The sequence below is a fragment of the Eschscholzia californica genome, unplaced genomic scaffold (assembly GCF_041429995.1).
Source record: "Eschscholzia californica isolate CP2 unplaced genomic scaffold, dmEscCali1.0.p SCAF_4, whole genome shotgun sequence".
In the NCBI taxonomy this organism is placed as follows: domain Eukaryota; kingdom Viridiplantae; phylum Streptophyta; class Magnoliopsida; order Ranunculales; family Papaveraceae; genus Eschscholzia; species Eschscholzia californica.
The window spans coordinates 10,551,997-10,568,638 of record NW_028238461.1 but is presented as its reverse complement, the minus strand read 5'-3'; the positions used below and the strand labels follow the sequence as shown (position 1 = coordinate 10,568,638).

The following is a 16,642-nucleotide window of genomic DNA, read 5'->3' as shown; positions in this document are numbered from 1 at the left end:
ACACGAGCCAACTTTTGTTTTTTTCGCTTGGACTACCTTTTGATCTTTAGGATTGTTGTTGATGTGAGTAATTTAGGACTGAGATGGTTGAGTTGTCTGAGATGGTCCAGTTGTCTGAGAAGGTGGACTACTATTGCTACTACCTCTTCCATTGCCCCTACTTACGCCAACAGAGCTATAATCACCATCACCAGAAACTTAACAACTAACACCAGCACCTTTACCTCTATCATTGTCTCGGGCTCTTACATTGCTCCTGTCTCTACCCCAGCCTCTGCGCTACCTACACCACCAACCATAAGACCTCCAGGCTCCATCACAAGGAACTCCACCACGGACACGAGAGTCTCTACTACCACCTCTCCCATTGCCTTAGCCTCTAACATTACCCTTGCCTCCACCACACCACTATATTTACCAACAACTAATGTGGTCTTACTAACATGTGGGTCTTTAAATGAATGTGTCAACTAATGAAACTATACTGTCATGTGCACTCAAAGGCTGATGCCGATACTTTTCTTTGACTCGAACACTAAATAAGCCTGATTAATATTGTAGATGTGATAACGGTATAATTCAAACTCTACAATATATATTTTATGAATAAACATACATATTACAATTCAATTAAAGCGAATTTCACATATTTATCGTCTTTGAACAAGAAAAGAATTCACATTAGACTAACGCAGTGAAGGTCTTTCGTCCGACCCTCGCAAAGCCAAAAATTGGGATCTTTCGTCCGACTCAGTTGGTTAGTGCATTTAGATCTCAGGTTTGATCTCGTGGAACTACAAATCCAGGAATATTGAATTTTGGTATAGATAAAATAGTTTTTGTAGACTTTGGGCCATTTAATTTGATGCAGGCGCATAACACGTGGGCCCACGTCCACGCGTGCCCACATCCCATTCGGCCATAATAGTAGTCTTAATTAGTATAGGATTAGGAAGTTACTTTAAATTGATATTTCTTTATTTTGAAGTTTCTATGTTTTGAGTATTTTATTATTTTAGGAATCCTAGTTTGAGTCTATCTAGGAAAGTTTGTTATCCTATAAAAGGAGGTCTAGTCTATTTTATTATTCAGATTGAAGAGAAAACCAAATCAAAGTTTATAGTTTATTAAGTTTATTCAGTTATTTTACCGTTCTTCCTTTACTTTATTTATCGTTTTTATATTTCCGCTGCGTCTACATCAAGTGGTATTCAGAGCCATTTTTTTTTAACCAATCACAATGGTTAATTCTACCGTTCCTACTCCAACAATCAAAGAGAAGACACCAACTTTTGCCTCCGAATGGGATAACATCAACAAGAAGTTATCCTCGGTTACAAATTTGGAAGAAGCTTTCGAAAATTTCAAGAAGGAAACAATGAATAAATTCGATCAAGTCAACGATTCAATCATGAAGCTATCCAAACAAATCGAAGGCATATGTAAGTCTCCCTCTTTTACCACTACTCCTTCTTCTTCTACTTCAATTCAAACATCATCTCAACAACCACCTCCAACCACCACAAACACAACCGTTGACACCACCACACCAATTCCAATACCCCAATTCGGTCACACTATCATCAACCCATGCCCGACTACAATCCTACCACCGATTTACACCAACCCTACACCACCACTCTCACCGGTTTTACCATTAACATACATAAACCCTACAACCGTTCCAACCACACCACCTTTCTCCTTCACCGATCAACAAACATCAAACCTAACTTCTATTCGTGATGTGAAGAAACCATGTTCGGACGAATTCTTTGATGCATATGCAATTCCGGGAGAAGACATCCTTGTTTCGAATCATAAATTTTTTCCTACACCATATTCAATGCAAAATTCGTCATATTCACCATCACCTCCATCTTCTAATTCTAGTGCTACACGAAATATTTCCGCTACAAAACTGCAATTTTGTCATATATCGGCTAAGGTAGTATATGTGGGTTCTTTCATCGATTTAAAGGACGACGGACGATGTCTAAATTTATTGGACGTTTATACGTTGGCATTGTTTTTGCGAGTATCTTGGCTATATATGATTCAGCTTATAGTTGGTGGTATGGTCCAGATTTGTCTTCTACGGATTTTCAGCAAATTTCGTGAAAAGTGGGAATTAAGGATAGGTATGGTGAAGTTCATCATATGCGGGTGCATCAAAAGGTTTTCTTCATTGAAAAGGTTCGGGACGAACCTTCTGGGGAACAGGGTGCTGATGCAGGCGCATAACACGTGGGCCCACGTCCACGCGTGCCCACATCCCATTCGGCCATAATAGTAGTCTTAATTAGTATAGGATTAGGAAGTTACTTTAAATTGATATTTCTTTATTTTGAAGTTTCTATGTTTTGAGTATTTTATTATTTTAGGAATCCTAGTTTGAGTCTATCTAGTAAAGTTTGTTATCCTATAAAAGGAGGTCTAGTCTATTTTATTATTCAGATTGAAGAGAAAACCAAATCAAAGTTTATAGTTTATTAAGTTTATTCAGTTATTTTACCGTTCTTCCTTTACTTTATTTATCGTTTTTATATTTCCGCTGCGTCTACATCATAATTCATCGGACTTTAGGCCAGCAGTAATTCGGCAGTTATCGTATTTATCACATCATATCGATGTATCAATGTAGTGACTTTTATAGTCAATATTAAAAAAAAAAAACAATTTTTCTTTTTAATAGTTTAATGTTTGTGTGTGAGAAAGATATATTATAAAGTATACCTTTTTGTGCACCAATTGGAAAACTTAAATAGAGAATATCAGGATGGCACGCCCAACATGTATGAAAATATATGAATGGACAAAATTTCCTCTTGTATGCATTTGTTTTTTGTTCTGTTCTTTTTTATTTCTATTGTCAAATGATTTTATAATTTTTTTTTGTTGAAATAAATGATTTTATAATTTCTTGGGTCGTTTCGCGTTTTTATGACATGTTAGCAGTTTTTCATCAAAAAAAGAAGAAGACATTTTAGCAATATATTAATTGTTTAATTTCTTGCCATACATCAACAAGCATGATTCATAACTAAATAAGTCAAAACTTATTTTCTTTTTGTAAGAGTGGACTCATTTGTATGTGAATAAATGAGAAATAAAATATTTTTTTTCGTTGAAAGGAGAAATGAAATAATTGCCTACTAATTTTACTTTGCTATGTTGTGACCTAAAAAAGATAAAATAAGGTATAGATGAAATAAGATATTAAATTTTATATGTTTTTACCAACTTCTACTTAAATTCCTTTCAACAACAAAATGTTTCTACTTAAATTCCATAATTACTTCAAATACATCTTTCATAAAAACAAACTATTATGATATACTCTACCACGACAGGTGTTTATCGAGTCATAAACTCATGTTTGTTGTGTTTAAATAAGACAGTACATTAGTCTAGACTCATCGAATCCATTCATAAAATTCGATAAATACCAAGACCCAAGTTAATGAAAAAAGATACCCAAAACAATAGATGAATTCACTAAAGTGAACAACTAACTAACTATAAAGTTGCATTTTGATGATCTAATTATCAAAAATGATATTCTAAAGAATATGCTTTTAATACAGTCAGATCCACATTCAACGGGGAGATCGATGATAATGCCTTAAACCAGTTCTTTTGTCCCAACCCAATGTCAGCACTCACTAACTTCTTCTCCCCGGCCTGGCCTATACTATCAAAGCAAACATCATATACCATGGGCCTACCCACATATTTAAGACATAACTTTATTGGCAAAGCAAATGTACCTTTACTATTTTAAATGCAAATAGAGGCTTAAATAAAAATTGTTAACTTATTAGAGCATCTCCAATGGTTGTTCTCCAAATGCCCCTCCAAATGAGCATCTTCTCCAAATTTGGGGCCCACTTTTGGAGGGGCTCTCCAATGGTTCCATCTCTATCCACTCCTCCAAAACATTTACTACATTATTTTAATCTAACATTTAAACAAAAATTCATTTACTAAATATACAGTAAATTAAAAAAGACAATAATTATATTGAAAATCACTAATATATTAGAAAAAAACAAATAAAAAAAAAGATTGCATGAAAAGAAAATTAAACTAAAAATAGATAAAAAAAAAAAATACATTGCACTACTTAAACTTCTTCATTAATATGGAGGTAAGAATTTATATGGAACATCTCCTCACAGTGTGAATATCTCTGAGAATGAGACTCAACGTTTTCAATAATTTTTATCTCGACACAGGAAGATTAGAGATAATCAGGCTCATTATGCGTTACGAGATGTTTTGATTGACCATTTGTGGGCAAGAAAAGGTGAGGCTTCACATAACTGATTAATCTTTGAATTGTTAAAGATGTTTGGTAGAATTATCGTAGTTTTCAGTTTAATTTGTCTTAGTTTCCGAGTTGTACTATGTATTTCTATTATTGAAAATTTAGTTATGTTAATCTTTATAAAACAAAATTACAATATATTTTATTTTTATTAATTAAAATATATGTTGAAATGAAACTTAATTAATACAAAAAAGAATTAAAGCAGGTACTTAAAATGAATAATTAAGAACTTATACAATAAATTAGGACTAAAATAATAATTTAAAGGACTTAAACTAAACACATAAAAGCAAAAGGACCAAATAAAAAGTCCCATCTCATATGGAGAAGTTGAATAGTGCCCCTTCATGTATGAAGAAGTACTATTCATGGTTCTCCAAATCTTTGGAGATTTGGAGAACCATTGGAAAAGGTTTGGAGCTCCATCCCTCCAAAAGTTGTACTTTTTGGAGGGATAGAGCTCCCATTGGAGATGCTCTTATAGGAGTACGAGAGTCTGCAACAAATAGCAAATAAACAAATGTATGAGGTTGTGGTTGAGATAGAGAAATAACATTTCAAATTTTTAGGTCTGTAAAATATATAAATAAATAACTTCTTGCAATTTGAAATTTCAATTAGCCTAAATGAGTTTTAATATTAGTGTTGCTTATGTTTTGTAACTTATAAGTCTTATATATTGACGAGCAATAAGAATGTAAATTGCAGTAAGATTTGCTGTATAGTTTGGTGAAAATTCGTAATTGAAATGTATATTGTATTTGACAAAGATATAATAAAATACGATTTCGCTGAACTCTTTTATGCTATCAAGTGATTTAAAATGAATTTAACTTATTTCCGCTCCTTCAATAGCCTATTAGTGTCTGAAGTTATGATATCAACATCGATCCTACAGCTAGATACGACAAAATGAATTGTTCAACTTTTCAAATCCTTATTTTTGACATTTTTATTTTGTGTAAATGAACTATGATCAATTATCCCTCTAAGTACCTTAAAAGTTTGGGGTTCGAGGCACGCTGATAATTAATTTTTTTTTTTTTTATCTCACTAACTATGCAATTTAAGCTAAATCTTTTTCACCAAAAATATCAAACCTAGTTCAAAAAAAAATATCAAACCTAGCTATGCCATTTCTAGGATCAAAATCACGGCCCTTGGATGAGTGAAAGAGTCTTATACAAGAAAGCATCGAAAGGGCAAAATTCAGCAAGTGAACTATTCTGTCGCTTCCGACCGACCGGCCCGGCAAGCCCTAAATTATATCGTGGGACGCAAGAAAACCGCTCAGCCAACTAAAACCACTCACGTGATAAAAACCAGTGGTTTTGAAATCCCGCTAAATCATATGAGTCACTGATGTCCTCATCTCTCCTCCTATAAATACCACTTGTTTTCCTTGCTTCTTCTTCACTCCTCGTTTTTATCTCCCTCTAAAATCTCTATATCTCTCTAACTTCTTAAGATCTATTCGTCAATCATGGGTAACTCAATCTTCTTCTCTAGATCTAGGGTTTACATTTCGATGTTCATCTCGATTTAGATCTGAACTTTTGATTTTCTCTTTTTTCAGGTTCAGGAAAGATCAAGATCGGTATCAACGGTACTAGATCTAACTCTTCTGTTCAGATCCGTTTTTTGTTGTTGTTTGTTTTACTGTTTTTAGAGTTGATCTGATTAGATTTGTTTGATTTGGTTATTTAAATTAGGTTTTGGAAGGATCGGACGATTGGTTGCAAGAGTAGCTCTTCAGAGAGATGATGTCGAACTTGTTGCTGTTAATGATCCATTCATTACCACTGATTACATGGTAATTAAACTTCTTGACACTTGATTTTGATGAATCCGAGTTAAATCGGAGTCATACTTCGTTTCATTACGATGCATTAGTTAGATCTGGATCGGATCATAGTTTAATGCTTTGATCCGAGTTGTGATTGATTTTATATAGAATGGTTGAGTTTTCAATTAATCAAAAGTTGTTAAATGAGATTTTTGAGTCTTTGTTCTTTCATGGATCCGTCAAATTCATAGATTAGTTACTCAGATAAAAGTATCAATTTTTTTAAATTCAGATCTAGAATCTGACTCTAGTTCTGAACTGACTAGAGTCAGATATGAGTGTTTTGGTCTATTATTGGTTCATTAGATTCAGATGGTTCAGATTCAGACTGAGTAGGGTTCGGATGAATCAGATCCACACGAGTCAGATTCATACTATGAGAATTCAATACAACAACTAGCACTTATGTTAAATTTGATTTTCCATCATATTCTCATTCTAATACGGTTTATTAGTTAGAATTTTGGTAATGCAAATGTTAGTAGAATAAAACTTGAAATCTTGGTAATTATAAATCAGTAGTTAGAAACTCATATCTCTGTTTGTTAATGATCTTTGGGTATGTCATGGAACAGACCTACATGTTTAAGTACGACAGTGTCCACGGTCAATGGAAGAACCATGAGCTCAAGGTTAAGGACTCAAACACACTTCTCTTTGGTGAGAAGCAAGTTGCCGTTTTCGGCCACAGGTGAGAAAGAACTTGCTTGAATGTTCTATATGTACATATTTTTTTCATAAAGAAGATGTAGAGAATTCTAACTTTGAGTTGATTCTAAAAGGAACCCTGAGGAAATCCCATGGGCAGAGACTGGAGCTGAGTACGTCGTTGAGTCCACCGGTGTGTTCACCGACAAGGACAAAGCTGCCGCTCACTTGAAGGTATATCATATGATCCCATATTTACTTTATACAAGCTTAAACTTTGATCTGTTTTCTAATGAAGACGTCGGATATGATGGATTAACTTTAATATAATATATTTGTGGTATAATTTTCATATGGACAATACTGTTGAGTATTATAATTTGAATAATCCATTGGCATGATCATTTTTTGTCGGAAAATGAAATACAAAATACTTCCATTGCTGCTTTTATTTTATTAACTTTTTCCCTTTCCGAACAAATGATTATATATTTTTCTTTATGATCCCATAATATATTAATCAACATTGTTAAAGTTTCCTTTATGAGGTTTATATCTATGGAGTTCATTCTCCTGATATATGACTCATTGATCTGTCCCAAATCGTTTTCGTTTCTTTACAATTACATTCTATTTGTTTTTTTATGTTTGGGAAAAAGACTTATGGTTTTATTTGATTTGTGTTTTGTTCCAGGGAGGTGCCAAGAAGGTTATCATTTCAGCTCCCAGCAAGGATGCACCCATGTTTGTTGTCGGTGTCAACGAGAAGGAATACACCTCAGACATCAACATTCTATCAAACGCCAGTTGCACCACCAACTGTCTTGCTCCCCTTGCCAAGGTCATCAATGACAGATTCGGCATTGTTGAGGGTCTCATGACCACTGTCCACGCCATGACTGGTTAGTATGATTAATTATCTGTTTTATTGTTTGATCAATACTTTTGAATCTTTGATGAAACTTAGGGTTTAATCTGAATCCGTTCTATATGAACTATTTTGCAGCTACCCAGAAGACAGTTGATGGACCATCAAGCAAGGACTGGAGAGGAGGAAGAGCCGCTTCCTTCAACATCATTCCCAGCAGCACTGGTGCAGCCAAGGCTGTCGGCAAAGTGCTTCCAGCACTCAACGGAAAATTGACCGGAATGGCATTCCGTGTTCCCACTGCTGATGTTTCAGTTGTTGATCTAACTGTTAGACTTGAGAAGAAGGCAACTTATGATGAGATCAAAGCTGCCATCAAGTAAGAACTCAATTTATTACTATCCTCAACTTATCTAGAAATGCCCTATACAGGATACAAACTCATTAATTATTATTTTTTTTCTCGTTTCTTAGGGAGGAGTCTGAGGGCAAATTGAAGGGAATCTTGGGATACACAGAAGATGACTTGGTTTCCACCGACTTTATTGGTGACAACCGGTAAGAATCCAGTCGATAGTTTTTCTCGGTTTAGACTTTGTTTTAACCTTTTATATTGATATATTATCTACCCGTTTTTGCAGTTCAAGCATCTTTGATGCCAAGGCCGGAATTGCTTTGAACGACAACTTTGTTAAGCTCGTATCATGGTACGACAACGAATGGGGTTACAGGTAATGCATCGTCCTCAGCTATATTGCGAAAGTCCCAAGTTTGTTGAATCTGCTATACTATGAAATGATTTATGTGTTCCTAATTTTGGATTTATTTTTTTGTTGAATGCAGTTCACGTGTGATCGACTTGATCGTCCACGTTCACTCTTGCCAATAAGCTTGTCAAGCTCATTAGAGGAACCATGGGAAGGAGGTTGGGATGATTACAGACCTAGAGAGATGATGAATCAAATAGGTGGTGGTGATCTAACCTTTGGAAGCATGGTCGTCGTTAATGTTTTGGGTGCACAAAAAAAGGAAGGGATGGGTGTTGGTTAATAAAAAAGTAACTTTTTCTTTTTGTTTTGAATTTTATGAGAGTTTTTTTATGTTATTAGGGAAAATCAACTAGGTTGGAAAAACTGTTTTGTTTCAGAGGTGGTGTTTGTTTCTAGTACCCTCCCCCCAAATATTTATGGATGGTTCTTTTGTGTTTTAATGGGAATTCGGCTTATTAGGTTTAAGTATGTGTTTATCTCATTGTTTTTTTCATTGCATTTGAAGTTGCACAACTTTGGTGATATAAATGGTATAAACTGGGCTGAGATATCACGCGGACTTGCTTGGATCATTTGATCAATATAAATCACTTTATGGTTTTCAAGCTGGTTGGTTTGTTTAATTTAACAAACTAAAGTTATTCAACAAATGTCAATATTAGAACTAATGGCGTTGTACTCATTATTTAATTTAGGATTTGTTTTTAATTCAACCAAATTGATTATTTTGGTTTGCTACTTCCTTCCCCTCATTTGAGTTATTCAACAAATGTCAATATTAAAACTAATGGCATTGTACTCTCATTATTTAATTTAACAAACTAATAAGCTTGGGACTGATTCACGTTCCAGCTACAAATGGGACATAAATGTCTAGTGTTTAGGAGAAATAAGTAAAATTTTCGGGGCAACAAGTTTTGAGTGGAAACAAATTCTTTTTGTTTCCTCCAAACATAACCCATTTCTTCTTCCACCATCTTCTTTCTCACCAACATCAACTCCGGCGGCCATTATTTCCGGCGACAACTCTGATCATCCATCTCTCTCTCTCTCTCTCTCTCTCAAATTCCGGCGAACTTCGCCAGAGCCCTCGTCTGGAAAACCAAACGAGTTGTCTGGTTCTACCAGATGAAGCTCGCCTGGATCTGGAGTCTAGATCCAGGTGAAATTCATCTGGATCTGGACTCCAGAAGGAGTCCTTCCTTCGTCTGGTTTTCCAGACGAAGGGTCCCGGCGAAGGGACCATTCCCTTCGCCGAAACTTAGAGAGAGAGAAATCCAGTGAAAAGAAAGAGAAGAGAGAGAAGACAGAGAGGAGAGAGAGATGAGTTGCCAGAGAGGAGAGAGTGAGATCCGGTCGGCGGTTGTCGGAGAGGGAGAGTTGGTCGGAGAAGAAGAGTTGGCCGGAGAAGAGAGATAAGGTGCATTTGGATCGAGTTTTTTTGGTTTTCCACCGTCTTCTCCGGAAACTTTTTAGCTTTCCCCGAAACGGTGGTCAATCAAATTTGTTCTCTATTGATCATGAATGTAATTTCAGAATTTTTATTTTTTAGGTGACTTTTTTGTCCTAAATCTTCTTGTTCGTACACTTATTATCTTAACCATGATTGCTCGAGGATAATAATTTGTGTGAATCCTGGTACCCATATACTTCAATCATATCTTAATATCTTATAGATTATAGCCATTTATTGTTGATTCCTGAAAAATTGGGGTAATCACATCAAATCTCTGTAGAGAGATGGTGATTAAGAAAACTCCCCAATAGCTTACAGCCTTACACCCTTGGCTAAATCATGCCAGTTCATTGTTTAGTTTACTTTAATACCATTCTCCATACAAAATACATTGAACCATTATGTAGGGGAGTTGGAGGTTCAAGGGTCTGTTGAAGTGCCTGAACTTACTAGGTTAGGGCTTCGTGTAGAGGTGGACAAGAATACTCTGGCTAAGCTTTTGTGAACATTCCATCAACTTAGATACTATGAACTCCGTACTCAAAATGGAGTTTCAATTTTCTTTTTCAAATGTTCAACGTGTCTCGAACCCCTGACCTCTAGGATGGAAGATTGTATCTCTTACCACTCCAACCAGGGGTTGTTGACATTTCCAAAATCTGTTACCTTGATGTATTTAGTATTTTTTTTAGAATTAGATTATAGTATTCTAATCAAGTGCTAAAAATAGGACAATGATATTGGACTTTCATTCATGATTTATTGTGAATGGTTTTTTATGCCATCAACTTTTTCTTTTGCTTCCAACCATAAAAATTTTGATCTTTACTTCAAATCAAAATTTCATATTTGACTTCGGCAAAACAAACACTACCCTAAAGATGAATACAAGTACCATATTAACAAGAAAAATCACAAGTTCACATAGAATGTGAAATGAGCAGTAGACAAAACCAACTAGGCATAAACTGGTCGTTGATATAAAGTTGTAGCATTGAATATGAATTTTCCATGAATGCCATTTGCTAGTAACTATAAGCATAACAAAGGTGGTGGACAAACCCCTTTCTTACATAACTCCAATTTTAAGACGGTTCACAAGAATTACAATCATTGTTAGGATTGTTTCATAGTGGCTCCGAGACAAACCTCAAACTTGACTCATCTGAGTCGAAGAATCCTCAAACATGAGTTCATCCTGATTCAACAAATAAAGAAGTGATTAGTAACTAGTACATCTGAGTGGATAACAACAGATCCTAACCAAAGCAAAAGGGAAACAAAAGATCGAACTAAATTTGGAACCAATGCAACAATGGAGATAAAGCCATTGTTTTCAGTAATATATGCGTCTCTAAGCCATTTCTTAGAGCGTAACTGCATCTTTCTCTTGTTAAAGGTCAGGGTCAAATTTCATTTTTGTTGACAATGAAAGCCGATTCACGAGTAAGTCTCTTCGAGATAGACTTTATGACTTGAAAATTCAAACACGAGGGGCCAAATTTCATTTTTGTTGTCAACGAAAGCCGATTCACGAATAAGTCTCTTCGAGATAGACTTTATGACTTGAAAATTCAAACACGAGGGGGCCTCGCCTTCTTAGTGTTTAGATATATTGCTATCACCAATTATACAAACCAAAGAATGAGAACATAGAAGAAATAACCAAGCAACTATTTTTGTGATTTTTAATACTAATCTGCAATAAGTAACCCGTAGAATGACTCGTCTCGGAACTTGATTGTCACAAGAGTAACTCGAGAGCCCAACTACATAACCCTAAGTCCATTGACACCTTACAAAACTGCTACTTTTAACTACAGAGATAAAACTATGGAGGAAATCCAAATGAGTTAACTTACATAAAGGTTGTTTCACTATACCCTTCAAGCAAAGATTACATCCGAACGGAAAACATACTTGACACCCTTTGCCACATTTCGGGCTTCATGTAACATACACTTGTCTCCATGGAGATGGAGAAGAGCCATCCCTTCTACGGGTGCCACCTATAGAAACAATTGACGCACGTCGTAGCTTAGAAAGTGATTGATAAATAGAAACCGTCTTTTCTTAAACATAATTCTAGCAAAATATTGTTATTTGAGACTTTGATTAAATATATGAGGGAAATTCTAGCTAAGTTAATCAAGTTACCTCAGCAACAACACCCCTCCTAGAATCATAAAAAACTGTTTCTCCACCAACAAGAGAGTCTACTGGAGAATCCTTCTGACTACTTACATCAGCTTTTGTTTTTTGTCTCACTCCACCACTTAGATATATTAACAAGGTATAATACGTACGTTTTCCATCTCCCATATCAACACTTTCATCAATATGACGTCCAAATCGCTGTCCAACCTTATACCTGAAATACTAATAAGAAATTAGATTTTAAACAAAAACATGTCTAAGACTCGTACTGGTTCAAATAACTAAGACCCCGTTCGAGTGGAAATACAATTTTATTCTATAGTTGTCCATTTTGTATCTCGGCTAAACCCGCGTCCCCAAGTACGGAGTTGGTTAATCTATTAGTACGACTCTCTTTTGGAACTGGTTCTCAAAGACAAGTTCCATACTTAAGTTCATCAGTATGCAAGTTAAAACTACAACCTCCACATCAAGGGTATCTCATAAGTGGGTGAAACCTAAGGTGCATTGTCGTTATGTTTATGTAATGGGTTGTCATATCAAACGCCAGAAGTTGAGCTGAGCCGCCTGGGAGGAATGAGCTATCCTCAGGCCAGTGCCGATTGAGTAGCCATCTCTAGGTGATAGTTTTTGAAACATGGTTTCTCTTGTGCCTTCTTCCTAATGAGATCGGTATTCAAGTGAAAGTTCTAACCTCCGGTTTCGGTTCATAACATGCCCGATGTTCGTGCAGCCTAAACCTAGATTCCTCAGAATATACCATTTGTTGTGGTTCTGAAACTTGCAGGTATTATCCATCAACTCATTCGACCCTAATTAGTATGAAAAACTAAAGATAAAGACTCGTAAATTTACCTGTAGAGTCTGATATTAGGATTCAATCCGACAGCAGCTCTTCCCCTAATTCTAATATCAGAAAAGAATTTATTAAGCCCAGATTCCCAAATAGTTTCTGCAAGAACTGGATCATTTACAGAAATTCGATCATTATCTCTAAAAGCCTCTCCTTTAGTTGGGCCAAGACTCCCTTGATGAGCAAAACCCATCAATTCTGCAACTTTAACAAACCCTTTTGATTCAACAGATGTGAAGAAATTGGGTACCTGAAAAAAATTTGATCAAATTGGTCATCATTAAAACCCTAATAAAATCCACAAGAACCCCTTTTTCCAGGATTCAAAATTGATCATTTTATAGGATAATACTGAATACCCATTTCAGTATTCAATCAATAAACTTGGTTCTGAGAATTTGTAAGCATATTTGAATCATTTCTCTAAAAAGCAGCCATGGAAGAACTCTATCTTAAAAATTGAGAGAGAAAGGATTACCGTAAAGAGATGGGTATCTTTGAGACGATTAATTTGAAGATCCTTTTTAGGTTTGATCTTGGGCCATTTAGCTTTCTTCAAATCTTCTTCTCTTTCGCCCATTTTTTTCTCTCTGAGGTTCCTTTCTCACCCGTACCCAGAAATCCCCTTAGCCAGTCTTTTCTCAAGCTACTAGACCTTGGTGTCAAACCAATTCGGTTCTTATTCAGATATTTCAGCTGACTGGAGCTGGACAATGAAGCAATTTGGATATACAAATTTGTTTGGAAGCTGAAGACAGATGACGACTCCATGTTGTCACAACCCATCTAAAGTACCCCCAAACAGCAGCTTATACATGGGCCGGACAGCAGCTAAAGCGCCCAGAACAGCAGGCAAGCAGCCTAGACAGTAGCCCAAGCAGGAACCAAACAGCACCATTGGACCAGGCTGCATTTGTACATAGTTGGAGCACCTTCTTTGGCCCAACCCAAGGAGTTTTCTAGAGATGGCAAGGAGATATTTTCTAGAGATACTTGGAGCCCAAGTAATCTAGAGATTTCCATCACCATTAGATGTGTTACATGTGGGTAAATCCTAGCCGTCCATTGTATATAGGAACTAGTATAAATAGGGGATCACCCCTCATTTGTAAAGCATCCAAGTAAGGATTCAAAGCAATAGTGTGAGAGTTGAGTGACTTGGGAAACGTGCCCCAAAAGCCTTCTTGTATACAAAGAGTTCTTAGTAATAAAGATCAAAGTTCTCTTTAGTTGGTGCACACTTTGGAAGCTTATCTTTCTTGGGTCTTTGCCTATTTAGTCAAGGTTACTTAGGCATTTGGGAAGGTTAAGGCTTAGACTTGTACTTAGGAGGAAGCTAAGTCAAGTGCCGCACGGTGCTAAAGTAGGAGCGAAAACTTTACCCCGTGACAGTTGGTATCAGAGCCACGTCGGAACTATGTCGAGCGAAGTGGAGAACGTTACTCTGCCAGAGCCAAGGAAGGAAGGACGGTCCAAGACCAAGGGTGGTAAGTCTGCTAGAGAGAAGTCTGCAGAAAGGGACGCTTCCATAGAGGCAAGGTTGGAGCAACTAGAGACCAAGTTTGACATGTTGCTGGGACGTGTCGAGAAGGTTGAAGAATCCTTTCCTGACCTCAGTGAAGAGGTAGAAAAGGTGATGGGTAGTCAGAATGAGGCTATAGCCAACCTTGAGAAGTCCGTAGAGACTACCGTGGAGGTACTCAAGAGGGAGATGGCAGCTATAGCCAGACCTTCCACTGCGGTCGAGAGGATGCATGCCCAGTTTGAGGAGTTCAAGACCCGGATTGCTCTACTAGAGAAAGCTGTGGCAAATAGTGTAGGACCCTCAACTAGGGAAGGACCAAGGGTCAAGGTGCCTGACCCTGAGAGCTTTACTGGAGCTAGGAATGCCAAAGAGGTTGACAACTTCATATGGCATATGGAGCAGTACTTCAAGGCTATCTACCTTGAGGACCCAGAATCCATGGTGAGCACAGCAACCATGTACCTGAAGGGAGATGCCTTAACATGGTGGCGACGCAAATCAGGCGAAGTCGAGAAGGGACTCTGCAGGATGGACTCTTGGGAAGACTTCAAAAAGGAATTCAAAGCGCAATTCTTCCCGGAGAATGTTGAGTATCGGGCCCGTGATAGGCTGATGAATCTCAAGCATACAGGTAGTATCACCGACTATGTTAAACAATTTAATGCCCTTATGCTTGATATAACCCACATGACCGACGAAGACCGACTTTACTTCTTTCTCCATGGTCTCAAACCCTGGGCTGCAACCGAGCTACGTAGAAGAGGGGTTGAAGACCTACCCACCGCCCTTTGTACTGTAGAGAAGCTTGATGACTATACGTATAGGTCTGACCAAAGTACCAAGACCAAACCATCTAAGGGCAACCAGGGCAAAAGTGGGGGAGAAAGCAAGCAACCACCGAGGGACACCCGTAGAGATGCCCCTAAGGAGGGTCAGAAGGGCCCGAGGGACTGGAAGGGCAAGTGGAAGACGACAGCCCGTCCAAAGAAATGCTTCCTATGCGCAGGAGACCACATGTTATACGAATGTCCCATGAGAGCTAAACTCAATTCTCTCCTGACCGAACCTGATGAGAGCCAAGAAGAGCCACATATGGGTTCCATTAGTCTCAATGCTCTCAAGGGAACCCAACCCACCAAACTCAGGAAAGGAAGGAGCCTTATGTATGTTGACATCCTACTTGGTGGGAAAGCTACTAGGGCCATGACCGATTGTGGAGCCACAGATAATTTCATAGTCCCAGATGAGGCTAGAAGATTGGGACTTAAGTATGAAGGAGACGCGAGTAAGATGAAGGCGGTGAACTCGCCTCCTGAACGTACCACTAAAGATTGGCACCTGGAGTGGTACTGTGGACTTCATGGTAGCAGACATGGATGACTTCAAGGTTGTCCTTGGGTTGGATTTCATGGAGCATGCCAAAGCAACCATTAGCCCTTACTTGAATGTTGTCAGCATCCATGATGAGAAGTCACCATGTATGGTACCTGCCGTTCGGGCAAAGGCAAAGGGAGGATCTCTTTCAGCTATACAGCTTAACAGGGGACTTGCCAAAGGAGAAGAGACATTCCTTGCCACACTTAAAGAAGAACCTGATGGGGCAGAAGGACCAGTCCCTATTGAAGTTCAAGCTGTCCTTGAGGAGTACAAGGACATTATGCCAGATGAGCTGCCAAAGAAGCTTCCACCAAGGAGAGAGGTGGACCATGAAATCGAGTTGGAGCCGGGGTCCAAGCCGCCTGCCTTGGCCCCTTACAGGATGGCACCTCCTGAGTTGGCATAGCTGAGGAAGTAACTCAGGGAGCTACTTGATGCAGGATTCATCCAACCTTCCAAATCACCTTATGGGGCGCCAGTGCTCTTTCAAAAGAAACACGATGGGAGTCTACGTCTATGCATCGACTACCGAACCCTGAACAAGGTGACAGTAAAGAACAAATACCCTATCCCTCGGGTGGAGGACTTGTTTGATCAATTAGGTGGTGCAAGGATCTTCTCAAAGCTAGACTTGAGGTCAGGCTACTATCAGGTACGAATAGCCGAAGGAGATGAGCCCAAGACCACTTGTGTCACCAGGTATGGAGCTTATGAATTTCTAGTTATGCCCTTTGGTTTAACAAATGCTCCTGCCACATTCTGCACCCTCATGAACAAGGTATTCCATCCTTACTTAGACAAATTCGTAG

General features: G+C 37.7%; 2 protein-coding genes across 4 annotated transcripts; one reads left to right on the top strand and one right to left on the bottom strand.

Moving 5' to 3' along the window:
• Positions 1–5,444: 5,444 nt before the first annotated feature.
• On the top strand, positions 5,445–8,930 carry LOC147542570 (glyceraldehyde-3-phosphate dehydrogenase, cytosolic-like). The gene is made up of 10 exons (XM_086637222.1): positions 5,445–5,820; positions 5,910–5,939; positions 6,046–6,146; positions 6,755–6,870; positions 6,962–7,061; positions 7,522–7,729; positions 7,834–8,074; positions 8,170–8,253; positions 8,337–8,426; positions 8,539–8,930. Exons 1-10 carry the CDS (start codon positions 5,817–5,819, stop codon positions 8,582–8,584), a joined length of 1,020 nt encoding a protein of 339 aa, XP_086493348.1. The 5' UTR covers positions 5,445–5,816; the 3' UTR covers positions 8,585–8,930.
• A 1,949-nt stretch (positions 8,931–10,879) lies between these two features.
• Positions 10,880–13,691, bottom strand: LOC147542569 (uncharacterized). 3 transcript variants are annotated; one of them, XM_086636368.1, is made up of 6 exons: positions 13,410–13,610; positions 12,934–13,181; positions 12,079–12,292; positions 11,784–11,930; positions 11,109–11,119; positions 10,880–11,077 (listed from the first exon to the last, which is right to left on the bottom strand). In XM_086636368.1, exons 1-4 carry the CDS (start codon positions 13,509–13,511, stop codon positions 11,808–11,810), a joined length of 687 nt encoding a protein of 228 aa, XP_086492494.1. In that variant the 5' UTR covers positions 13,512–13,610; the 3' UTR covers positions 10,880–11,077; positions 11,109–11,119; positions 11,784–11,807. The 3 variants fall into 3 exon arrangements, 2 of the variants coding, with proteins under 2 accessions (XP_086492494.1, XP_086492493.1); XR_015223690.1 differs by having other exon boundaries at positions 10,880–11,150; positions 11,203–11,930; XM_086636367.1 differs by having other exon boundaries at positions 10,880–11,119; positions 13,410–13,691.
• Between the last annotated feature and the right edge of the window lie 2,951 nt (positions 13,692–16,642).